The sequence below is a fragment of the Erigeron canadensis genome, chromosome 3, assembly GCF_010389155.1.
Source record: "Erigeron canadensis isolate Cc75 chromosome 3, C_canadensis_v1, whole genome shotgun sequence".
NCBI lineage: Eukaryota > Viridiplantae > Streptophyta > Magnoliopsida > Asterales > Asteraceae > Erigeron > Erigeron canadensis.
The window spans coordinates 34,236,596-34,262,520 of record NC_057763.1 but is presented as its reverse complement, the minus strand read 5'-3'; the positions used below and the strand labels follow the sequence as shown (position 1 = coordinate 34,262,520).

General features: G+C 34.5%; 5 protein-coding genes across 5 annotated transcripts; 2 read left to right on the top strand and 3 right to left on the bottom strand.

Annotated features, from left to right (window-relative positions):
• Positions 1-2,291: 2,291 nt before the first annotated feature.
• On the bottom strand, positions 2,292-3,863 carry LOC122591987 (serine/threonine-protein phosphatase 7 long form homolog). Its single transcript, XM_043764204.1, has one exon. The coding sequence runs from the start codon at positions 3,861-3,863 to the stop codon at positions 2,292-2,294; it is 1,572 nt and encodes a 523-aa protein (XP_043620139.1).
• Positions 3,864-7,227: 3,364 nt separating this feature from the next.
• Positions 7,228-10,541, bottom strand: LOC122591985. Its single transcript, XM_043764203.1, has 6 exons — positions 9,721-10,541; positions 9,407-9,556; positions 8,178-9,313; positions 7,522-8,097; positions 7,391-7,416; positions 7,228-7,290 (listed from the first exon to the last, which is right to left on the bottom strand). The coding sequence occupies exons 1-6, from the start codon at positions 10,539-10,541 to the stop codon at positions 7,228-7,230; spliced, it is 2,772 nt and encodes a 923-aa protein (XP_043620138.1).
• A 5,124-nt stretch (positions 10,542-15,665) lies between these two features.
• Positions 15,666-16,729, top strand: LOC122591984. Its single transcript, XM_043764202.1, has 2 exons — positions 15,666-15,996; positions 16,047-16,729. The coding sequence occupies exons 1-2, from the start codon at positions 15,666-15,668 to the stop codon at positions 16,727-16,729; spliced, it is 1,014 nt and encodes a 337-aa protein (XP_043620137.1).
• Positions 16,730-17,609: 880 nt separating this feature from the next.
• Positions 17,610-25,113, top strand: LOC122594434 (protein disulfide isomerase-like 5-4). The gene is made up of 15 exons (XM_043766888.1): positions 17,610-17,787; positions 18,895-18,985; positions 19,347-19,441; positions 19,651-19,708; positions 20,465-20,649; positions 20,775-20,832; positions 20,967-21,007; positions 21,110-21,184; positions 21,493-21,549; positions 22,077-22,143; positions 22,269-22,415; positions 23,931-24,152; positions 24,389-24,538; positions 24,626-24,703; positions 24,791-25,113. Exons 1-15 carry the CDS (start codon positions 17,747-17,749, stop codon positions 24,866-24,868), a joined length of 1,443 nt encoding a protein of 480 aa, XP_043622823.1. The 5' UTR covers positions 17,610-17,746; the 3' UTR covers positions 24,869-25,113.
• LOC122594437 (early nodulin-like protein 1) lies at positions 25,106-25,913 on the bottom strand. The gene is made up of 2 exons (XM_043766890.1): positions 25,745-25,913; positions 25,106-25,652 (listed from the first exon to the last, which is right to left on the bottom strand). The coding sequence occupies exons 1-2, from the start codon at positions 25,905-25,907 to the stop codon at positions 25,222-25,224; spliced, it is 594 nt and encodes a 197-aa protein (XP_043622825.1). The 5' UTR covers positions 25,908-25,913; the 3' UTR covers positions 25,106-25,221.
• Positions 25,914-25,925: the final 12 nt, after the last annotated feature.

The window sequence follows — 25,925 nt, the reverse complement described above, 5'->3', positions numbered from 1 at the left end:
ACTCGTAGAAGATTTTTCCTTTTTTCTTTTCAACACATTGTAACCCGAGTAGGGATGGCACCCGCGGGTAACGGGTGCAGATATCCTTTTCCCATTACCATGTCTGCGGGTTTTTATTGATCTGCCAATTAGCGGGTATCGACCAATGAGTTAAGTATTCTATCCATGTCCATTATCCACGGTTATACAAGTTCACAGGTATATCCACATGTTATTATATTTAAATGAAATTTGGATATGTTCAAATATGAGAATATGGATTCCATGAGTTAATACCCAAAATGGTGTAGTTGAAAATAATACTTACTAAAATGGTGTAGTTTTAAAAAGTATTTACCAAAATGGTGTTTTTAATAACAATATTTACTAAAATGGTGTTTTTAGTAATTTTGTAGGATTTTGATTGAAAATTAAATTGTATATGTTTTTATCAACTTTACTAAACTATCAAAACTTAAAAACTTAAATCAAACTAATATCTATCTATTAATTACCAAATACTAATTTTGTATGTTTCATTATTCCTAGTTCTTCATTTATATTTCTTTAATTTTTCATTAAGTCTTTCTATAACTCGTAAATTCTCATAATATTATAAAGCCAATTCGATATATCTTAAATAAGTAAGGTACCACATTCATATAAACACTAACAACAATAAGCAAAAAATTAAATAAAAATGGAAATCATCAGGTTTTAGAGATATCATCTGATCATTGGTTTCGACAAAACAAAAGCAAAAGAAGCGCGTGATAACATAAAACAAAAAGATAAGAAACATTGAATAAAAATATAGTATATGATAAGCAATGAAACTCACCAAGTAGCCAAAGCTTTACTCGTTGATGATTTAAATTTTAAGATAAATAAATATGAGGTAGCAACATCAATGATATGATAGAGAAATAGAGTTTATTTGATATGTAAGAGAAATATGGTTTATGTATATAATCAATAATTTTTAGTCAAATACTACAAAAATTAATAAAAACACCATTTTAGTAAATATTGTTACTAAAAACACCATTTTGAAAAATATTTTTTAAACTACACCATTTTAGTAAATATTTTTTTCAACTACACCATTTTGGGTATTAACTCTGGATTCCATAGGCTATGTATTTGAAAAGGTTTACACGTTTAAGGTTGCTGACTTGCTGCTTGAATATGAGAATTATTATTTTGTTAGAAAACTATTTTGGTTGGGTTGCCCAGTTTCTTCCAGACCAGAATGTGTTTGATATCTGCTTGTCTTGGCTTCAACAGGTATACCTTCATAAACAAGTACAGCATAAGCAAACCGAACATGACACTAAAATATAAATGATCCTTTTATTACTATGCTTATTCCTGTACCCTGTGCAAATTCATTTCTTTGTGACCTGATTTTAAACTAAAAAACAAATGGACAGTAGTATCATCAACACTTTAGAAGTATATTTGCAACAAATAGCCAACTTTAGCAGGTTCTTTAATCTTTATTCATTTCTATCTCAATTTTAATTTTTTTTTTGTCTACAGTTGCTTGATATGGTTGTAGAAAATAGAACAGATAATGTGCGAATTCCAATGGAAGTGAAAAAGGACATTTTGGTGAATCTGAATGAGGCTGCTTCAAGTATTGAGCCTCCGGAGGATTGGGAAGGCATGGTGCCGGACCAAATCAATTCTTACCTGTGCATCAACTACCAATTTTTTTCCCCTTTAAGCAGCACTGTGTATGTAGATGTAACTACATATTTCACACTTTGACATTATATACATACTCTTTGAAACCTGTTGACCCAACACCACCCTTAGCAAGAAAAAGACAACGATTAGCTGGTTTCTACAATACTGATCTTAACTCTCACTCAACCACCGGGCAGATAGACAAGCCAAGTATATCAAGAACGGTCTTATAGAGGCGGCACTTGGCTGATTTGTACAAGGTCTATTAAAAAAAACATACATACAATATGAACAATATTGAACCATGAGTCTGTGAACAATTGTTAACAAATGCACAAATCAGTTTTGCAAGTAGTTTGCAACCATTTAAGTCCAGGCACATTGCCACCCAATAGAAAACACAAAGATACATAAGATATACGAGTTGAACTTGTCACCTTGTTTCACGTTAACTTTGTTAAGAAAACCAATATATATGATATAGATCGATACAGATATTGATAGACAAAAACAAAGTGAAACACTATGCAATCTGCATAGATGAGTTTTCCTTGGCATTTCCATGCTTCTAAGCAAATAGTGGAATTTAAGCCAACTTATATGCCCTGGTAAGATTCTAATTATATCACCTTCTGTTTTTTAGCTTTGAGATATTGAAATACTTCCTCAAGTTTACCAATTCTGGCTTCAAGTTTTAATCCTAATGCATTAATCTCGTCATCACCACTACCACCACCAGCATCGTTATTACCCATAGCATCTTCAGATCCTTCTGTTCTTAATTCATTTTTCACTAAGTTTTTACCTTCGTCGTCACACAGCTGAGAACATGAGCCAGTTGACTTATTGCTCCACTCCAAGTATCTAGCAGTAACATGAGGTTCAGAGACTCTTGATGGAATATACAACTTAGCATCTGTAACTGGCCGAGAGTAAAAATTCCAGGCGACTTCAGAAGTTTCATTGGTTCGGGCCACATCACCAGGAACATCTTGGTTCATCCCAAATTGCATTGCAACTCTATGGGGTAAATATTGTTCTATGCAGTTCCCATCTATCCCAACTAACTCAGAAACTCTCGAACAACGAGCCCATGACTCCAATCCTTCATCTAAACAAACATCAAGGACGACCCACCTTCCCACATCTTGATACAACTTAGACAACAGCGAATGATCATTTAAATCTTCACCATAAGGCTGCCAACAAAACTCTTCCAATGCAGAACCAACAAATGAACTAACATCCTTTACAGGCAACTTGTTGCCCCATTTAGCAAATCTTGGACTGCAACTATGACCAGGATTAGGCCTAAGTTTACAGAATCTCTCCCAAATCCAAACTTGAACAAGTTGAAAAGGAGCCCAAACAGCAGTCACGGTCTTATCATTGTGATCATCATCTTTAAAACCAACCATTTTAGTTTTTAACAAGCTTAAATCTCTATAAATGCTAGCAAGAACAGCAGGTGCAAGAGCAAGTTTGACCCCTCGAGCTAAATGAATACCAATGGTAAGAACATCTTTCATAACTACGGCAGACGAAGAAGGGAAAACAAACCTGCATAACCACAATACAAGAAATGCTTCATGTTCGATATCGCTTCCACTATCTTTAAATTTCTTCATCCATTGAGTCTGATCAGCTTTATTTGCACTAGATCTTGTTAACTCAGTCCTTACTTCCATCAGTTTCTCTAAAACCCTCTCCATATCCTCATTTACGATAGCGCAATCCACAGAGTCACCCAAAACAGAATAACCACCAATAACCATCATATCTTCCAATGTAACTGTAACTTCTCCCCAGCTAAACACAAAACTTTTAGTCTCATCACACCATTTCTGAACAAACCCAAGAATCAAGTTATCATCTTTCTTAATCTCGTAACACGAATTCAGGACGGCTTCGTAAATTCCGGCTTTTTTCCATGTGGACTTATGTAAGGAATGCATACCATCAACCCAATCTTTCCAACCCTTTTGTTGCGTTCTCCACCCTTTGAATAAAACCCTTAAAGAACACATTTTTTCTTCACAGCAATGAGTTGGGTCAAAGGGTTTTCCATGATTTGTCAAAGTAGAAGTGGGTTTTAAAAATAGGCCAAGTTTCCGGGTCGGATCATGGGTTTTAGAGGGTTTTAGTGATAACATAAGTTCCTCTCTTTCTTCCATAATAGTATCTTCCAACATTGTTGTTTTTGCAAGTTTGATGATGATATTATTAAACAAATAACTTTTTAAATAAAAAGTGATGGAAATTTGAAAGGATCTACTTACATATAAAAATGGTAACCAAGCTACTATCAGCACTATTGTTTAAAAATAGGAAGAATAAAGAAGGAAGAAGGTTTGCTCTGTTTACCTTCTGAAAAATATCTTATACTTTCTTGGAACTAGAAAGTCACATATTTAAACCTTTATTGGAGAAGATGAAATGGAGAGTCACTGATCCCATAACTGTGTTCTGTGTAATAATTTGATTTGGCGCCCCAGCTTTTCTAACAGTAACTCGGGCCGTCATCTTTCAGTTTGGGTCTCCTATTTCGGGTTTTTTTTCTTTTCTCCCAAAATACAGCCTTTGTACAATAATAATGCATATTGTATAACTGTTAGTATATATTGGAAAAAAAATAAGTAAAAGTAGATGTCAATTTTTTTAACTACAAAAAGTATATCTCTTCGCTTTTAAAAGATACTTTAGTAAATAATACTACACTTATTAGGATGGAGGGTGTCAGCCAACCCACACCATCCACCAATAATGTGTTTTTAACAAATCACTTTTAAGTTTAAAAATAACTTGAGAAATAAAAGTAAAAATATCTTAATTTTCGAAGGCTCAAGATTGAAAAACTATATTTTAATTTTAACTTTATCCTTCAATTTGATCAACTTGAGAAATATCTCCATTCGTTTTCAACTCATTTCATTATTTCAATCCACAAAGTCATTATCTTTTACAAGGTGTCATGATACAACTATTATCATTTTTATTTTTATTTTTAATTATAATAAAGGATTATAATAAACAATTATATAAAATATAAAATTTCATTAAAATTTTAAAAATAGCACACTACAAAACAATTTATAAAAACAACAATCATAAATATTTATAAATTACAAGTCCATCCATATTTTACCGCTATTTCACATTTTTTTCAATAATGTACGCTTACATTGACGGATCAGTGATCTGATAGTGTGGTTGGAGCAAAAAGTTGTGGTTGGGGTACGTACTTTTTATCTTCAACTTCACGGATTTATTTTGCCAAAAGTTCTAGTATTTTCATCGGTGCCGGCTCAAGTTTTTTCAAGGCCTTAAACAAGATTAATTTGGGGGCCTGGCTTACTAGAATACAAATTTTTCTTTTTTAATCATTAAAATCATATTTACAAATTAATTATCATTAATAACAATAAATATAAAAAAGAATTACAAAAGGCGAGCAGGGAACCTAGTGGCACGAACGTGGTGGTGTCACCGCTAGTTCGTAGTTTGTTGTGAATTATAGTCTATAGTTAACTAATATCTAGCTTATAACTTAAAATTTAATTAAAATATTAAGCCTAAAATAAAAATTAGGGGTCTTTATATTTTGGGAGCCTTAAGCCCATGCCTAACCCAAAACTATGTTTGAGCCGGTAGTGGTTTTCATGTATATGAAAAAATAACTTATATGGTGAAAGACATATTGGGTTTCATGTATTTAAAGAAATAATATATATATAAATAGAGGGAGAAAAAAAAGTAAATTTTTGGTTGTTATATACATAAGCTTGGGTATATAAATCCTAACATACTAATTTTTTAATATTTATTGTATAATAAATGAATGAATGATTGAGACAAAGGTTGTGAAACTCGGAAATCGGGATCGGATCGATCGGCGAAGGGAGGAGTCAGGATTTTTTAAAATTCGGATCTGATCGAGGGAAAAATCGGATTAGATTATTTATATATAAAAATTTGATCTGTGAAACTATATGTATGTAAGTAAACTATAATCATAAATTAAAGTAAACATAACAAATATATTATATAAAAATAATATTTTTTGCAACTCATATAATGTTTCATCAAAGATTTTACGAAGTTAGACATTCAAAATAGACAAAATAAAGACTTGAGGGTTAAAATGAAAACATTTTCTTGGAGCACTACAAAATACAGCCGGTGATATCTTATTATTTCCAATCAGTATACTGCCTTTTCATTTTCTTTGCTTTTAATAGCTCTATATGTTTAATTATAGAGATTTATATATTCTCAATCGACCATCACCTTCACCGCCATGTATAGATAACAGGTCTCTCTCTTTCATTTCTCTCTCTTATCCTTTTATCTTTTGAGTTCCGACGGTTCATAGTTGTTTACTGCTGTTGACCTCTATTGACTACGGTTGACCGATTTTTAAGCCGATCCAGCGAACTCGAATCGGCAGCCCACCGATACACGATCGGGTGTATCGGCTGATTTTCACAACCTTGATTGAGACTCCATGTTTTTTATGAATTAAAATACTTAGATGTGAGGGGTTATATAACCAAACTTAGGTATTTGACAGTCACGTATTCTCATTATTCATATATATAGGTAAAAATAAAAAATTAGTCTTGTTTTTTATTAAACAAACATTTTAACCCCGGGCGTTGCCCCGGGAGACATAACGATACGTAAAAGGTGGATCATGTATAAGGTCGCTGACACATACATAACAATAAACATATGATAAAAACGGAAATAAAAAACTATATCAAAACTAATTATTTAGTTGGGGCGGAAACATTACATGATACTCTAGCTGTTAAAATCATTTAAAACAAATAATTAAAACCAAAAAATGAAATATAAAAATTAAAGCATTTTTTGACAAATAAAAAAGTTTTAAAAATTGAGACTTTTGTTATAACATAAACAGTAAAATATACTATTATATTTCTCCGTTAGTCTGTGAGTACCTGGCTATTTACCTGAGTAAAAAGTATATATATTTTTTTAGTTAAAAGACTTATGTAAAAAAAATATATATACTAGTTAATATAAATAAGGAAAAAAGAAAAGAAAAACCAAAAAAAAAAGAAAAAGATGATGACAGCATGACATAAGCAGTTACTATTTCTAAGAGTTCTTCTTTGTATGTGTATACTAGGATTTATTCGGCTGTGCAATGCACAGCCCACCAAAAGCTAGTATTACGTAAGTTAACGAAGGTTTATAAAGGTAAAACGATGTTAGTTTTTAAAGCCCATCTTCAGCGTGAAGCTAAAAGTAACATAAATATTGGGACAATTTACATACAATAGTGATATAAGCTAAATAGAAACATCCTTTACTGAAAAAACATATCATCAACAGAGTTATATACAAGCGTTTTCATCACAAGCATCAAGTTCCATGGTGCTCCAAAACTACATGGCTTTGTTACAAAGTCTAGATGATGCAACTATATTATGACTACAAGTCTAAGCTTTTTGAAACCTGGATGAAAGGTCCTTACGCTAACAAATGGGCAGTCGTTATAGGCTTTTTGAACTGTTGCTCGAAAGTAAATCAGGCACGTTCATGGGTGCCGCAAAAGCTACGCCACAAAGAAAGCGAGTCAATGAAAACAGACTGAAAGAGCAGAAACTGTTATGAACAGATAGTACTCACGTTTATGTAAGGCGCAACAATGACGAACAGGTGCGTTTTCCAAAAGCTATGAAAGTAATACATGACCAGCATTAAGTGGCAGACCACCTGAGAAGGTGTCCAGACACTTTAGGTTGAATTAGAAATTTACATATAAGATTTACTTTCTAATGGCACACGACAAATAAAATAGCATGGAAGATATATACTTACCAATATCGTCAGTGATTTGGAGAACTTCTTTATACACAATGTTCTTTGTTTCTCTAACGTTGGGAGCATCAAAGAGAGGTGGCCTAATCAGCACTTTTGCATGTTCTGTTGTCCTTGCCCGTGAAAGTGCAACATAAAGTTGCCTGTGAGAAAAGACAGGTTCTTTTAGGTAAACGCCAACAAAATCAAGGGTTTGGCCTTGTGCTTTGTTGATAGTCATTGCAAAGCATAACCTGATTGGGAACTGAATCCTTTTGAACGGAACAGTACAATCCTCATCAGTTGGAGGCTGCAAAGGTATTCTATGTATAAAAACTTCTTTGCCAGCAAAGTCTCCAAAAGCAATCTCAGCATGTATGACGTTGCTTCTCAAATCTCTGCATATTAATCTAGTCCCATTGCATAATCCTTCAGTAGGGTTCAAGTTTCTTAACAGAATGATAGGCGAGTTTGGTTTCAAAAAAAGCCTATGAGGTGGCATACCATTTGGTGTAAGCGAATGCAAAAAGTCCTCATACTGAGTTTGGTCATTTGGATCTATCGTCTCATCAAAGCTTGCATATTCCGTTAGCTCACCTGGGAATTTTTGTATCAAGAGGTCATTAATCTCATCAACAAATATATTTTGGTTGTTAGTATGGCACGATTTAAAGCACATGAGCCACTAAAGGTCTGAATATTTGGGTAGACAGATTCAATGAGGGCATCTAAGGAGGCGGTTTCTGAATGTCTGTCAATGAGCATGGAGGCAGGAATGTTGATTAGGTCATTTTCATCCGTGGGTTGGGTTCCGTTGCCAATTTTGAGCAGAAACTCGCTAAAAGCAGGGTCTAACAAAGCTCTCATGTTCTCTTCCAAACGTAATATGTGAAGTGATGGCCATAATGGAGATTTAGTTAGACATGCAGCAATAGTTTCCGCCTTAGTACCCTTGCGCACCACGGGTAGTGTCTGTCTAAAATCTCCACCAAGCACGACAACCTTACCCCCAAAAAGTTCCTTTGAATCCATGAGATCTTGCAAAAGATCATCTAAAGCCTCGATAGCGGTCCTTTTGGCCATTGGGGCCTCATCCCATATGATCAGCTTAGAGCCTTTAATTAGAGTTGCCAAAGAACTTTGTTTGCTAACTCTACAGGTTCCTCCTTCGACTAAGTCAAGTGGGATTTTGAATCTTGAATGAGCCGTCCTACCCCCAGGGAGTATTGACGCTGCTATGCCTGAAGTGGCGGTTGCCAGCGCTATATGTGTTTCTGATCTAATCTTTGCTAATAAAGCCCTATACAGATACGTTTTTCCCGTACCACCAGGGCCATCAACAAAGAAAGCACCACCTTCATTTGAATGGACTCTCCCAATTATTATATCGAAGGCTATTTTTTGCTTTTCATTGAGTTTTATTATTGTATCAAGATCTTCCTGCGAGACTATAATACCTTGTTCAGCTCTAATTTCTCTTGTCAAATCTTGAAGGTCAGCATATGAGTATGCTTGTGGTGCCAGATCAAATTCATGAATGTTTCTGCCCATGGACTGTAAAAATCCATTGACCTGTAACAACGCCTGCTTTGTAGCTTCTTTATGTGTCATCTGGTTAAATCTTAATAGGTCTTCCACCATTAAATCTTCATAAGCTAACCACAGGGCTTGAGGGTTGTTGGGGCATGAATAAACCAGAAGGGTGGCAAAAAGGCGTCTGAGTTCATAGGGCAAGTGGAAAGTAGAGGCCTCTTGTAAACATAATTGCTGGCTATTATCATCTACCAAATAGCCACGTAACAAGCATGCTTCCCTAAAAGTGGTGGTCTAATGGCCATTAAACATTTTTAAATCACTGAAGGACTTAGGACAACGGACTTTTGACAATAGTATTCTCAAGTAATACCTTTCACCTTCAGTTGGATGAGCTGCTACTATTCGGCCTACAGAATCCCCTAGGTCTCTATGTTTCCAAAATCTGTCCCCTTGCAGCCAAACAAAATGATCTGGGAACTCAGAGTAGGTCAAGTCCAAGTCTTGGGCCAACTTGTCAGTTCTATTCAGAAAAAAAAATTCAGTAAGCATAGTCTTTCTCTGGACTGGATTATTCAACACATTTTTCAGCTTTTCTTTTTTTTTTTTAAAAAAGTCAATGGCTGATAATTCTCTAAATGCAGCTGCAAATGTATAACAGCAGGTTTTATCTCACTCATTGCGAACCTGTAGAACCTCCATGTTGCTTCTGGAGCCGAAACCCATCTCCCTGACTGATATTGGTCTATTTCATCTATCAGCGTGGAATCATTATTCGATGACACAACAAAACTTATTCTATCACAACCTTTACATATGTACTTATATATATATTTGACTGCCTTTATTGTCGAGCATATATCTACGTTGATATGACAATCAAACTTTGCTAGCAAGTAGGGATTGTATGGTATCACCCATCGGTTATCAAGTGTAGCTTTCCTAACTTTGACTGTCACCCCATTTTTTCGCCTCTGGTAGATCGGGTATGCATCAGATGTTTGAGTGGTTTCATTAGAATAAGGCCTCGGGTATGAGTTTTTGCAAGTACCATTCTTTTTCATACAAACATTATCAACGTTCAGTATACCACACGGGCCATGAAGCATGTGCTTGACAACCATTTTATACAAGTGATGGTTATCCTTCTCATTAGGTATTTCTGCCGACACAATCTCATCATATTCTTCTGGCCTATACATCTTGCAGTGAGGTTTCAATATAATGAGAAAATGTGCGTGTGGAAGACATCTCTTTTGAAATTCTATAACATAAGTGTAGGCTGCTACTTCACCGAATATATGTTTCTTAAAGAGGTTTTCTTTCAGCAGTTCAAGCCTTGCATGGAAAGCTCTTACCACCAGATCTGCTCGATTCTGTGATTCTTCTTGCGGTATCAAAAGGTCTTTGATTTCTGGCCAATTTGGGTTACATGTCATTGTCAAAAATATATCGGGTTTTCCAAATTTTTGCACTAATGTCATGGCGTCTATGTATTTCTGACGCATGTTTCTTGGCCCCCCAATAAAGCTAGATGGAAGGATTATTCGTTGGCCAACCTTTGAACCTTGGGTCTCACCTGCTGCTACTGCATCCACTACTCCTTGCAGATATTCTTTTCTAATTTCTTATTGTTGTGTTCTGTAAAAGTCTAATCTTTGTGTTTCAAGTTTGACGTAGTTGTCAACTACATACTGTTGGAGGAGTCTACCAAACTGTAAGAGACACGATCTGTCATTCTTCCTAATTTGGAGCTTGTAGCAATAATACTCTCTCATAGAGACATAATCTGCATCATTTTGGGCCAAGACTGGCCAAAAGAAAGAGAGTGTGAATTTACCATTATGGCAGATAGGGTAACCCAAAAACAGTAGACATTAAAGGGTATTTGGCTTACCATCTTGTTCGTTGCACAACAAAGCCTCAACACTTTGAGCATTTTGGGGAGAAATAAGGGTTGCAGAACTAACATTTGTTCCGCCTCGCCTTTTTTTTGTTTCTGGCCTTTTTTAAGGATTCCCTGGTGCCAACCAAGTTCGCCAAACGGGAACATTAAAGGATACTGTAACGGGTCATAACAACCGTAATAATAATGTATTCTTCTAGAATGGTTGTTGTGCGTTTTAACTTCAATGTTCCTATGACCATGGTCCCCATCTTCTCCACCATCTATCCAAAGTGCTGCAACCTGTGAGACTTCTGGTTTATTGTACACTCTTTGATCTTGTGATGGAAGTGTTTTAAGGATTATCTGGTAGTTCTCCAAATGAGGGACGTTTTTAAGTGTTCGAAAGAAACAAGCATAAGGGTTTTGCAGAAGCACTTCCATGCATATGCCAATTGCTGGTTCAGATAGCCTTTCACAAGATGCTAGACGATTTTGCATTTCATGTTCAGTGTCATGGAAATAAAGCTAGAGGTTTTTGGCACCATCGTCACCGGGATGCAAATCATTTATGAAATGGTAAACTTGACCTTGCACCCTAAATGTGTAAATGCCCTTGTTCCTCTTGGCAAGGGTGGTATCTGACTTTACGCCCAAAGAAGTAAAAGCAAATAGGTTGTTATATGTCCTAATGCATGTTCTAAATGCCTTTGCTTCTTCTGATGGTGATGTCAAAAGTTGCTTCAGGATGGCTGGGAGTTCGTTGTTAGCCAAAACAACACGACTATTTGAGCAACAAAAATTCTTCGTTTCAGAGTAAAATTTAGCTGCACCACAATGTGCACAATCTTTCATTCTAGGCAACGATTCGCTCATTAAAGGAATGAATTGCAACAGGTTTCTTCCGGTTTCCGGGGTGCGGCCTGCCACCATGTAGTAAAAGCGACACCCATTCAGATGGTGAATAGAAAGGGAAAAAAATTTTGAATGGAGGGGAAATTCCCAAACAAACCTTTCCTCTTTGTTCTTGGGGTTTTTGGCCTATTACTGGTAGATGTTGATGCTTGTGTATCTGTTAGGCATATAGATCGTCATTACCAAGTAGCGATTAATGAGCGTGCCAAGGTTTACATAATATCTAACAAACCTTTTGTGCGAGTTAAGATAATTGGAGACTCATGAAAAGGGCTAACATGACGTGAAGAACCATTGGTTGCAGCCAATGTATCAGATTCCTTGGGAGGTGTTTTTTTTCTTTGGTTTGCCCTTTTTGTTTTCCATCTCAAGATAGACTGTCTCCTATAATTGCTCGTATTCATGAGTTTCATATCATGGGTCATTATAGGTGCTATAAATGCAAATTTCGGGGGAGCCCGAGTTTGCACGTCCTCCCCGTGGTTAACATGACTATTGCATTGAAATAGGCTATCATTAAAAGCTTGGTCAAACATGTTGTTGCGAACCTAGTCAGGTTGAGTTTGTTTTCTTTTTCGTTTCATATTTAGTCCGGTAAATTGGGGGTTTAAAACGACAATTTCCTTGGAAAGAAAAACAAGTAAAAGGCAAATATATAGGTTGAACGATAGTCGATTCTAACAGGATTGTCACAGTAACGTATAAAGCACTAAAGTATATAGGGAAAAAAACGTCCTTAGAGCATGAAAAGCGAGGCGTTAAGTTAACTAAATCTCATATCCATTTGAAAGTCAGCTCATTAATCCTACATTTTTTGAAAAAAGCAACGAAAAAGAGGTTTCATGTATAAGATTGATGTTAGTTGGAATTTAGAGAAAGTTATTGTGTGCAAGTATATATATGATGGATTGATGGATTATAGGTTGTTAATTTGCTTGTCTCCTACTGCCCTTGTTTTCATTTCTTTAAGAGTCTCTTACCATTTTAGCTCATTTGGCCAATTTCCAGGAGTTCACATTAGAAAACACATCAAGAGGAAACCTCAAACATATGTAACAAAGTAGTAACTTGATTCTGATACACCTAACCTGAATATTGACTTCTATCTAAGTACAGATTGTATTATAACAAAGCAAGATATAATTTAACAAAACAAATTTCAAATGTCAATCGATCAATCAACTAATAAAATATCTCAACAACCTAAACTATACTTAACCCATAATTAATATTTAAAAAAAAAAAAAAAGAGAAACAAACCTGAAACCACCCGATTGAGCATGGGCAATGATTATTATTATTGTATTCATCAGAAACGGAGGAAAAAGAGGTGTCACCACCAGTTGAGGCAAACGACCCGGAGCCCCCATGACTATCTAATACCCGGTACGACATCGGCGTGGGGGAGTCCGACGCATGAGGCAACAGATGACCACCCCGACCAAATCCAAAACCCGAAAACCCAGATGTTTACCCAAAACTTCTAACAAATAAATGTGGGGCTGAAACGCATCATCTAAGTTACTTGTATTATTATTATTGATCTCTGTTGCTGGTTTATTTTTATGCCCATCAAGTAGTTTTTTTATTATTATTTGTTTTTTAAAAAAAGGGAAGACAAAAAGATGATATATGAAGGAGGGTTGTCAAGGTTTATAATTGGAGGTAGAAATATTTTCTATTCATGAAAGAGAAAGGTTAAGTAAGAATGAAGGGAATGAAAGAGAAGAGAAAAAGAAGTAGCAGGTAAAAGGGAAAAACGTATGCAAGTGGGGAAAACAGTGCCTTATCATTTGAGGCCACGTGGCAATTTTTTCAAGAAGGTTACAGTAAATAAAGGGTTCTTTATATAATATAGGTAGATATATATATATATATATATATATATATAATTTTTGCAACTGTTATTTCGTGACTTCCAAAGCATGCAAACGACCATTTTCACATATGGTGAATTCACAAATTAACTTGCTCCACGCCAAGTGCAAACCAAAGAATGAGAAGTGGGATTCCCACTTGCCTGGTCCCACCCGAATACAAACTGACTTCCACAACTCCCCCTAGTATCGTAATTACCATTTTTTGGAAATTTACAAGTATAAAAGGCAAAATGATAGGTGTTATCCAACAGCTAGCGCTAGAAAATTCATACCAAACGAGATCTTGTGAAGTGTTGAAAAGTTCAGGGTTTATCATTATATATACACGAGTTAAATGGAGTTTAAATCTGGCTAAATTGAGGCCTTTTAGACAAAAATAAAATAAAATAATAAAGCTTAACAAATCTTAAATGGGTTGGGCCAAGTTACCTATGATTATATGTAAATATTTTTAAAATAGAAATCAAACATTACATTGTGTCAAAAATAATATATGATATATAGGGAATATATCCCCTATATTAGATGACTTTTAATTGGTGAAAATTTATAAATGAACGATCATTTTAAAATATAACACTAACAATATAAAAGAAAAGTGAACAAAATTTGGAACGAAAGGATAATAGTTTATTATTGAATTCTTATGTTTATCATTTGTCAAATTATTAATTTAATAAAGTTTTATTTTGAGTTTTGCAATAATATTTTTATAAGGTCGGAAATGAAATGTGAGTTTTCTAAAAGTTGTATTGTAACAATATAATATGTCTTGATAACAATGTTATCAAGTCAGGTTTTTTGAATGAAAATAATGCTTTTCACGTCTATTCGAAACAATCTAACGACCAGTTTAATACGGTTTATAAAACATTGTATATTAAGATAACTAAAAGCATGAGTAGTGGTCTATAAACTATAGTCCATTGTTCATACCCAATTACCCCTAGGAATGATAATGGGTCGGGGCGGGTAATGTCATATCTGAACCAGATAAGGAATATGATATCAAAACTCAACTTAATATTGTCGCCTGGTACCTTATCGGGACTGCATTGGGGATAAATATATGCCCAAAACCGGACCAATAAGGATAGCTATATTCAAAAATAGTTACTAAGATTTGTATGATTTTAGAAAGGATAATCTCTTTAAATAAATGGTGTAAGTTGTGGAATATATGTACAAAATTAGTTGACATTCATATGAAACACTGTAATTACAAAAAGTGGAATATAGATTTAAAAAAATCTATACTATATTATAAAACAGATTTTCTCTAGATTTTCAACATTGAACTTAAATTTTTAGTATTGATTTTAAGTTTCAACATTTACTTTCCCAAAATGTCTCTCCTATCTATTATATATTTACTTAAAATAACTATAAGGCCTCAGCCAACGGTGAGTTCGTGGGTCGTTGTTGGCTTCGTCGACGAAGGAAGCCGTTGGCAGCAACTAGTTCGTGGACCTCGTCAATGGGGGTGTGTCGTTGGGTCGACGAAGCGGGGGAGCGTATGGTGGGGAACGATTAGGAATCAATTTAAAAAACTAGCCGTTTGCTAGTTCTTACTTTTTTTCCCCCTATTTTATATCTCTATATAAACAACTCCATTCACTTCATTATTTTTCATTTCAAAAAACACACACAAATACATACAAACATAAATCAATCATCCATTTCATACAACAAAAATATCAAGTTCCGACGAAGATTCAAAAACCTACATTCAAAGGTATTTTGTAGATCCACAAATGTTGAACACATTTGTTAATCTTGTAGAAGAAAAAGAAGAAACCGAAGCCGAGAGTTCCAGAATACCAAGAGCACCAAGAAGATACATACCAAAAAACCACGCCGATGCGGCAACCCGTCTTTATAATCATTACTTCGCCCCGGAACCCGTCTTTCCTGCTGATTATTTTCACAGGCGTTTTCGAATGCCCTGAGAAATGTTTATCCGTATAGCGAAGGACATACAAACCTTTGATGCCATACAACCATTACCGCCTCACTTTCAATACTTTCACAATCCCCCTGTCGATGTTGCAGGTGTTTCCACTTTAAACATTTTTCAAAAATGTACTTCCGTTGTACGCCAGCTGGCGTACGGTGCTTCTGCCGGCCAACTAGATGAGTATTTGGAAATGGGTCGACAAACGTCATACGATGCTATGAACAACTTTTGTAAGTGCACCATTCAATTGTATCACAATGAGTATATGAGAAAACCGACCCAAGAAGATGTTAATCGAGTGACTGCGAAGCATTTGGAGGTGCATGGTTTCCCGTGTATGCTCGACAACATTGATTGTATGCACTTGCCATTGGAGAAACTGCCCCACCGCATGGCAAGGCCAATACACTCGTGGCGACTGGCGACAAAGGACACCCCACAATCATGCTTGAAGCTGTTGCTTTATATGATTTGTGGATTTGGAATGCTTACTTTGGACCAGCCGGTTCGAACAACGACATAAACATACTCAATGAATCTGACTTGTTCGACCAGCTCCTTGAAGATAGAGCTCATGTGGTCAACTTTATCGCTAACGGCGAGCAGTTTACAAAGGGGTATTATCTAGCCGACGGTATTTATTCTGAATGGTCTACACTCGTGAAGTCTTTCAAGTGTCCCATGGACCCCAAGACGACAAAATTCAAGCGCTATCAAGAAGCTGCAAGGAAAGACGTAGAACGTGCATTCGGGGTGCCTCAAGGTCGTTTCCATATCCTCACTCACGGAGCGCGTCCATTGAGCATCAACAAAATTAAGCGTATGATGTACAGTTGTGTGATTTTGCACAACATGGTTGTTGATTATAACAGTCGTGCAATTAGTCCATTTGATCTGGAGTTAATTCCGGAGGAGAGACCAGTTCGTACTTGGGACCAACGAGTGGGAACACAGTTATGTATGATGGGGGAGTTACGTGATCGACTGACGCACCACCGTCTTAGCGGCACTCCAATCGAACACATCTGGAACTTGCCTGCACAACAACGTCAACGTTGAAGTTTTTTTTTTAAATAATAATAAGTTGTCTTTTATTTATTTATTTATGTATCGTGTTGGTTTTCTTATTTTCTAGATTTAATATGTTTTATTTTTTTTAAAAATTAATTTAATGTGTTTTTATTTAATGTAATGTAATGTTTTTTAATAAATAAAATTAAGTTTGTATTTTTTATTTTGATATATTAAAATAAAATAAAAGTTGAGGAAGCGGTGGGTTGATAGTGAGTGAGGAAGAGGTGTTTTAGGAGAGAAAAAAAACTGATGTGACAGTGAGGAAGAGGAAGGATGGTGTCTAAGGTTAGAAGAGGCCTAATATCATTTCACTTTCTTTAAATCTCAACCAATCATTTTTTTTTCTATCCTCTCTATTAATCATTTTATTCTTCTAATTTATTCAAAATCTTTTATCTCAAAAACCGTATTTTGATAAATTATAAAAATTATATGGGTGTTATTAAAATTTTATGCTATTTCAATAGAGTGGTCATTCGATATACTTTTGACGAATTTTTAAATCCGAAGACGGAACCCGTACGGCTAAGAACAGAACCCGTCAAGTAGATCACCCCATTACTGCCACCATTACATTTACACCTTGCCATCACGTCTACATCTCTGAAACACGCGGATTCCATTCTTGTACTAATAAATATACAAATACGGATTGGGATAAAACATGCCCAAAACGGGTTTTCCAATCAGATTGATTTTTTTTCCATCCCTAAATTACCCCTGTTACTATTGCTGTGTGGTGTACTCAAAGTGGCCCATGTTATCGTATCATACACTCACCCACAGCAAATCACTCCCCCTGGATTTCCGGTACAACAATATCACGTTCCATAAACCAGCTTTAATTAACTTTTTATTTTTCTTCCTAATTTCAGCCTCAGCAATGCACGAATTCATTTCTCTGTAATTCTCAACTCCATAAATAAAAATAAAAATTAACAACAATAAAATTCCCCAAATTTCACTTCAAATTATTCAGATCCAATTCACAATCAGTCAGTCATGGTTTCATCTGCCAAACTCAAATCTGTTGATTTTTACAGGTCTCTTTTTACCTCTCAACTTATATATAATTTTTACATTATATATATATATATTGCTGTTACATTTCATGCTTCAGTTCTTATGATTAAAGTATCGCTGATAGTGTTATTGATCAACTGATTTTGTTGTTTCCTGCATGTTTGATATATGTATGTGTATATATATGTATATGTAAATGTATATGCATTGTGTAAGTAATTGTTGTAGAGTATTTGAGGCTCTATTTGATGTGCATGAGAGTATCTGGCTAGTCATAGATCTGGAACTAGAACTGTAGCTGATTTAATTCATGTTTTGAGGTAATATTGCTTTAATTTATAGATGTGTATCCGATATTCCGACTCGTCACATTTTGCTGTTGTATATGTATCTAACTTCTGAAGTTGCTAATGTATATGAGAATTTTCATTTATTGTGATTTGTATGAATTTGTTTGACTGACTGACTGAAAGTTATTAGCATTTAGGTGGGTGATTGAGTGGTGTGCAAAGTGAGTGACGTAGAAAGACTAATAGGATGGTGTCGATGCTTGTAGGGTATCGGCTGTGAGAATAGAACTTGCAAAAAAAAGAAAAGAAATAATAGTTGCTTTATTAAGTGAGATTCTGTTATTATAGATTATTATTGAATCAATAAATCATGGATGATGGAGCTATTGAACTCGGTACCTGGTTTTTTTAGTGATTCAAATTTATTATTAGCTGCATATTTAAGTCTGACTAATAGCCCATTTGCCATTAAAGGGAGTCCATATTTGACTTTTGAGGGTCAAGCTGTTGCTTTGAGCTGTGAGCACTGAAGTTAACTGAAGATATTATATTTTTTAAGCAAAGAAATGTGGTGAAAATAAACTTAAAATAGTATCAGTTGTTATAACAGAAAGTGTTCAAAGACTATAAGACGATAAATGTTTGTCACTTTTCAGTTTAAACTATGCGAAAATCTCCAAAATGACGAATTGATGGTTTTGATTTCTGGCATAGAGTGAATGACAGAATAAGACATAATATCAGATTTTTATCCTCTATAAGTTGGCATATGTGTTTAAGGTAATTCAAACTGTATTTTGTTTAACATTAATTATATATTTTTTTCTTCCATGACAGGAAAATTCCAAGGGATTTGACTGAGGCATCACTGTCAGGTGCCGGCTTGTCTATCATAGCAGCTCTTTCCATGATGTTTTTATTTGGAATGGTAGGAAATTAAGAATCTTATGTTGTTGACAAAGTTCTGACTATTATATATTTTTATGTATATACATGCCATACGCACATTTGTTATTTACTGTTTATCCGTTTTTTGTTGATGTATCATACATACATACTGATAGCAAGGAATTACCCAGTGTAAATTAACCGTCTCTGTATTTTTTACCTATTTTTAATCCTATTCATATAAGGCTGCATTTCTCTTGGATTATTTTTTTTTTTCTCGGTTGGATTATCTTTTATTTGCTCATGCTTTTTTTTGAGGTTGATATTCTGGTCAATGACTATTGATATGAAAACTGTAATGACGTGTTTTGTGCTAATACTTATTGTGCTTTCATTGCCAGGAACTACATAATTATTTGAGCATCAGTACGTCAACCTCTGTCATAGTTGACAGAAGCCCTGATGATGATTTCTTAAGGATTGATTTTAATCTTAGGTAATTCTCCATGACTATCTATTAAGGCTGGACTGAAGCTATTAGCAAAAGACTATAATTATTTTCATAGATTAGGATTATCATAAGACTCTAATATTTGTTCTACTTTAAAAGCAATTATCTCCATTTTCTCATATTATCATAATAAGAAATCACCTGTGTAATATTTCTTTTGTTTGGTAGCTAACAGTTAAAGTATTCCAATGCAGTTTTCCGGCTTTATCATGTGAGTTTGCATCCGTGGATCTGAGTGATGTACTGGGAACTGTAAGTTTCAACTTTTTATTTGTGATTGTCAAGTTGGCTGTGCACCCTCTTGTGCTCTTTTGAGGAGATTGTTGGTTGGTTTAGATGTATCCATTTTATGTATTTTGTTGTCTTTTCATATTAAATGCAATTCTATAATAATGTGTGTGTGTATTACTACTTCAATTCTATAACAATGCAGTATTTAACTTGGCACATAATTTTGTAGAAAGTCTGACTTTCCAAAAAAGTAGAAGGTTTGACTGTTGGTGAAATGTTTAATTGCCTCGCTGACAAAATACAAACAAATTAAAAAAGTGAATAAGGTATAGAGAAAGATCAAATGAAGTTTGTTTGATTTCAGAATTGTATCAGGTGTGGAAAAAAGTGAATATTGAAAGTTATAAACGTTGTTCAATGCTTACTAAAAATGGAAGTCAAAGAAGTTTTTTTTATATAAGTCATAAGTGTCTGACTGATTTTCATGCACAAGAATTTACATTGAACCCAAGTCACTAATTTACATGGCTATGAAACATGCACACCAGTAAGGATTTATAATGTGTTCATCCAGTATATATGTTTATGCTGTTCTTAATCATGTTATTGTATGATTTATCATTGTTATATGTTTCTTCAAGTGTTGAAATTTACTTGAAACATTTCTTACATCATGTTTCATCGCGTCAATGACCATTTCGTTTTTCTTCTTCTAAAACTCCTTTATTTTGACGCTATATGCCTATTTCACATGTCTTTTGTTTCTCTTATTTTCAGAACAGGCTAAACATAACAAAAACAGTCCGCAAATATTCAATTGATAAACATCTACGAACTACTGGCTCTGAGTTTGACTCTGGACCAGTTGCTAATATAGTGAAACACGACGATGAAACTGATGAGGAATATGGCGAAGGATCTGTTACTCTAAATGCACGCAATTTTGATAGGATTTCTCATCAGTATGTGAAGCAACAAATCTTACACTTAACAAATTACTCTATCACTTACATATTAAAGTTCAAATCTAACAAGTTTCAAAATGATTGTTCAATAATTAGTAACATATATTTTGGTCAAAATGCAGACATTCAATCTTGGTTGTAAATTTCTATGCTCCTTGGTGCTATTGGAGTAATCGCCTGGTATTCTCATTGCCTCCTGACTACGTTTCTTAAATTGACCTAATTACCCTTTGCACCCCCATTTGATTGTGATACTCTCAAATTCCTAATGTATCCTTTTTTAAAGCCTCTGATTTTACCTGCCCTTGTATCAGAAACCCTCATGGGAGAAGGCAGCCAAAATTATCAGAGAAAGGTCTAGATTGTTTCATGTTTTTTTTTGAGAACAAAGTTATATTCAGTCATTGGTAAGCCATTTCTGGTTATTAACTGCAGACTCGTCTTTGCATGTTACCAGGCATGATCCAGAAATTGATGGCCGTATCATTATGGGGAAAGTTGACTGTACAGTGGAAGTTGACCTGTGTAGAAGGTAAATTTTTGGTTATTGCTTACCATTTTGACCAAAGTTGACTGCCAGGTCTTCACACTGCTTCAAAGATTATGTGATTGATTTTTTTTAAAAATCGGGTCGCTTACCAATCTAGTTTCTACAGATTTACTGTCCAAGCCACATCTTCCCAGTTCTTTGTTAATACACGTTGATGTCTTGAAGCATATAATCTTTATGGCCAACTTTAATTATTTAAATGTCCGGTTTTCTGTGGATTACCAATGGTTCAGTTCTTTGATCTATTTTTTATTCAGTTATATTTATAAATCACTTTAACTTGATTTCAGTCACCACATACAAGGTTATCCATCTATACGCATATTCCGTAAGGGCAGTGATGTCAAGTAAGTCACCTTTTTTTCTTTATCTATATTGAGTTATTCTCCCTAAAGATGGCAAAATGACTGTCGGTCGGCTGGGTAACAGGTCATAATGCGAGCAGGTTAAATCGGTTATATATGGTCATGTTGGGTGTTCCTCAAACACCTTTTGCTCAATTTTTGAGGTTTTGCAATAAATAGTTTATTTCTCAATAAGATTATAGTTACTGTATAATTCTATAATTAATCTACTTCTGTGATCAAAATGTTTGGAGGTTTATGCAATAAAAATACACTTGGGGCAACTTTCAACCCCTGTGACCTGCTAGAGAATATTTGACCTGAATCAGACCATTATAAGAAAATGAGTCTATATTGCCATCTCTAGTTTTTCCATTGGATGTATGCATACTGGAAAGACTAGTGTTAATTCACGTTGGTACTTTGCTAAAGATTGATTTGCAAAGCAAAAGACTGTGTCCACATGGATCACAATTGTTATCTGAAGTATGCCACTCATAATTTCAGCTAAAGATGTTTTCCTGATCCAGGGATGAGCATGGGCACCACGAGCATGAATCATATTATGGTGACCGAGACACGGATACCTTGGTGAATGTAAGCAAGTAGAATTCAGAAATTTCACAGATTTTTGTATGCAAGAAACTATATGACTAGATCATGAAAGATCTATTCATGTTTTATAATGCACCTTCTTTTAGTTAATGTGTCCTTTTTTACAGACAATGGAAAGCCTGGTTGCACCAATTGCATTGGAATCGGTGAATCTGTCCTTGGAGGATAAATCTGGGACAACTACAGAGGATGCAAAAAGACCTGCTCCACGTGAAGCAGGGTGTAGAATTGAAGGGTTTGTACGAGTCAAGAAGGTAAACCTTTACTAAAGGTTACGGCAGGTCGGGTGGGTTGGTTAACAGTCCAAAACATACTCAAAAGGGTTTAGTCGGATCCACAACGACTTTTGTTACCCATCTCTTTTGTATATTATGAATAAAATTAATAATCTTAATCTTAATATATACTATAAGACAGTTGAACTAATGACTTATTAACCAATCAAATCGCTCGATTTCATCGAATTGATTTTCGCTTATGTCATCATTTAGATTAACTACAAATTAAAAATACTAATAATCATTATCCAAATATATTATTATATTAGTATTTATATTAATTTATAGAAAAAAATCTCATTAATTTACACTTTTTTGTTTTCCATCAATAATTTACACTTTTTAGCCCTCAATATTTACCATATATTTATTTTTAGCAATCAACTTTAGAGAATTTTTTAATATTTATAATTATTTAATTAATTAAAAATTTTTTAACATATGAAATATTCTCAACGAAAAATTATTTCAAAACCTAATGACTTTAGATTAGATTTTTATAAATTATAAATATTAATATTTAGTTTAATTTTTAATATAAACACAATTTGAATTCTAGATACATATCCCAAACATAATAAAAGATGACGATATATAACATCATTATCCTAAACATAATGGGAATCACAGAACATGAGACGATCACAGAACAAAACACGATTTTCAACAAAGCGTTACTTGAATACTAAATCCAAATCAATATGTACTCCATTCAAGATTCATTCTAATCTCTCAATAAAAAATATATATAATTTTATCTATTTTTTTTATATATATTAATTTTGCGTATTAATGTTTAAAGTTACGGTTGTCACTCAAATCAAGAGTTCTAATTGTTATCAAAAAATATAAAAACAATTCTAATTGTTATCTTATTATCATAGGACAGATGGTTAAAAATAAACTTATATGTGTTTGGGGCCCGCATCATGATCAAATACATATACTGGAATGTCATGTATATGTTCACAAGTATGTTTATATTTTAATTCTTAATTATCTTTCATAATAATATCACATCATGAGTACAACTGATTTCAAAATATTTTATAATAGAGAAATTATTATAGGATGTGCCTTGTGTAATCATTATGGCAAACAATTCCATCAATATATATCGGTTAATAATGACAGTGACGAACTTATGATTATTGTACTACAACTTGCCAAATATAACACTTAAAACCGTATATCTTCAAAATTATAAGCTTTTATGACTTAAATGTATGGATATCTAACGTTGATAATATCGTAAATCCCGTGTCAAGTGTTGGACACGGGTCTAAAAACTAGTTAATGTTATATATATGGTTACAATAGCATATGATCATAAACATATTAATAATTTGTATGCATTTGAATACATTTCGGATGATATTTTGACCTGTTTGAACCATAATTCTCTATAGTTAAATTATTATGCCTGACCTTTTCATTTGGGTTGAAATTGAAACCCAAATGTCTTGCATAACCATCTCATTTACCATACAGGTTCCTGGTAATCTAGTAATCTCAGCCCGTTCAGGGTCCCACTCTTTTGATGCTTCCGTGATGAACATGTCACATGCAATTTCTGCTTTTTCTTTCGGTAAGAAGCTCACTCCAAGAGTGATGAGTGATATTAAGAGAATACTACCTTACATTGGTGCAAGCCATGATAAGTTGAATGGCAAGCAATATCTTACCAACCCAGAAGATCATGCAAATGTTACGGTAAGAGCTCTAGCCAGATTTTTATGTTACTATTACTGTAGTTGGCAAGTAGAGTAGATCATGCAAGTTGGGTAATGTGTCTAAGCAGGTTCAAGATGGAATGGGTCATTGTCTACTATGGATTGAGATGGGTGGGGTTGGGTTTCATAAGTAAACGGTGTGAAATTGCCACTTGTAATTTTTAGATACCTTTTACATCTTGACACACACTTTGCATTTTTAAACGTAAAATGTAGGTAGAGCATTATCTTCAAGTTGTGAAGACCGAGGTAATGAGGTCATCTCATCAGTTAGTTGAGAGTTACGAGTATACTGCTCATAGTAGCTTGATACATGCGTATTCTGTCCCTGTTGTGAAGTTCCATTATGAGCCATCACCAATGCAGGTTTAAACTTTGACTCAATTTATCAAGCGTTCTTCCTAATTTGTTGTAGACTCCTTGCTGGTTATAGTTTTAATGTATTATATGCAGGTCCTGATAACAGAAAATCCCAAATCGTTTTCTCATTTCATTACCAACGTTTGTGCCATTATTGGTGGTGTTTTCACGGTCAGTTTTTATCCTGTTTCCTTGTCAATGGGTGTATCATTGGATTCCTAGATTACTGCTTAACTATGGACCTCGGTTATTTTTTAGGTTGCCGGGATAGTGGATTCAATTCTACACAATACATTGAGACTGGTGAAAAAAGTTGAATTGGGGAAGAACTTTTAGTCGATGTAAAGAATTTTTAGCATCAACCCATCCCATGATCCCAGATTATTTTAGGTTTTAACTATATAAATCTGAATAATATATATTGTTAGAAAATTTTGGAATTACAACCATCTACCAAAAGAGAAATTGTACTTCAAATTCCCTAGAAAATTTATGTCCTGATCATCGCTTCATCTTAGGACAGGAAACAAGATGAAAAGATGGTGTATCCACACAATTAAGATACATGCAATGTTTAATCACGACACTTTAGTACAATCATTTTGACAATTTATTTATGTATTATATAAAAAATTACAATAATAAAGAAAGAAAAACATAACATACTTCTAATGCAAATCGTCACTAACTCAAAGTACAAAGAGAAGCGTTGAGCCAGCAAAAGCAACAATGGAGTAAATGAAACTAGTGACAATTGAAGATGCAACATTTGGGGCGGGGGTTGGGTTATTATCTTCTGTAGATGGAGCTGGGGGAGGAGATGGAAGCTCTCCTCCTTCTGGTGGAGGAGATGGAGATTCTTCACCTGATGGAGCTGGAGACGGAGGTGAACTTGTTGGTGCCCGGTTGCTTCTATCTGCCATTACAACCACCACAATCTTTTCATTGTTTTTACAATTTTCCACCAGTCCACTAATGAAATAATGAGGCCCGGAATGGTTCAATTTGACTACAGAGTGACCATCACTATACTTAGCAATGGGTGATGCTGCGTTGCAGTTGTTGTAATCGTCTTTGCTTACTTGAACCACCGAGTCCTTCCCGGCTTGATACTTGAACACTACAAAACAAACAAAAGAAAACATATAAGAAAGATGAGTTTAATCAACAATCATCTGTTACATAGTGACGTGTATATATTTTGCTACTCACAAATGGTATCCCCAATTTGAAAGCGGCTTCTTTCCGCCCATTGATTATAGGAGGTTGATGCAAGACTCCAATCGCCGGAACCTCCAACCATGAATTCATACGCATTACTGTTCTGTATCAACAACAAAATACTTAAAATCCCGACAATATAGATTGAAGCCATTGTGACGTGCAAGAGTTG

What these genes read in the sequence shown, in the direction of transcription:
- LOC122591987 (XM_043764204.1), bottom strand. Translation starts at nt 3,863, where the DNA reads ATGTTGGAAGATACTATTATGGAAGAAAGAGAGGAACTTATGTTATCA.
- LOC122594434 (XM_043766888.1), top strand. Translation starts at nt 17,747, where the DNA reads ATGGTTTCATCTGCCAAACTCAAATCTGTTGATTTTTACAG. An exon ending in TGATGTTTTTATTTGGAATG is followed by an intron (nt 18,986 to 19,346) that starts GTAGGAAATTAA and finishes TTTCATTGCCAG; the next exon opens with GAACTACATAATTATTTGAG. An exon ending in GAAGTTGACCTGTGTAGAAG is followed by an intron (nt 21,185 to 21,492) that starts GTAAATTTTTGG and finishes ACTTGATTTCAG; the next exon opens with TCACCACATACAAGGTTATC.
- LOC122591984 (XM_043764202.1), top strand. Translation starts at nt 15,666, where the DNA reads ATGTTTATCCGTATAGCGAAGGACATACAAACCTTTGATGCCATACAA. An exon ending in GAAGCATTTGGAGGTGCATG is followed by an intron (nt 15,997 to 16,046) that starts GTTTCCCGTGTA and finishes TTGCCATTGGAG; the next exon opens with AAACTGCCCCACCGCATGGC.
- LOC122591985 (XM_043764203.1), bottom strand. Translation starts at nt 10,541, where the DNA reads ATGCGTCAGAAATACATAGACGCCATGACATTAGTGCAAAAATTTGGA. An exon ending in GCAACATGGAGGTTCTACAG is followed by an intron (nt 9,557 to 9,720) that starts GTTCGCAATGAG and finishes TTTTCTGAATAG; the next exon opens with AACTGACAAGTTGGCCCAAG. An exon ending in CCAAATCACTGACGATATTG is followed by an intron (nt 7,417 to 7,521) that starts GTAAGTATATAT and finishes ACACCTTCTCAG; the next exon opens with GTGGTCTGCCACTTAATGCT.
- LOC122594437 (XM_043766890.1), bottom strand. Translation starts at nt 25,907, where the DNA reads ATGGCTTCAATCTATATTGTCGGGATTTTAAGTATTTTGTTGTTGATA. An exon ending in TCAAATTGGGGATACCATTT is followed by an intron (nt 25,653 to 25,744) that starts GTGAGTAGCAAA and finishes TTTGTTTTGTAG; the next exon opens with TGTTCAAGTATCAAGCCGGG.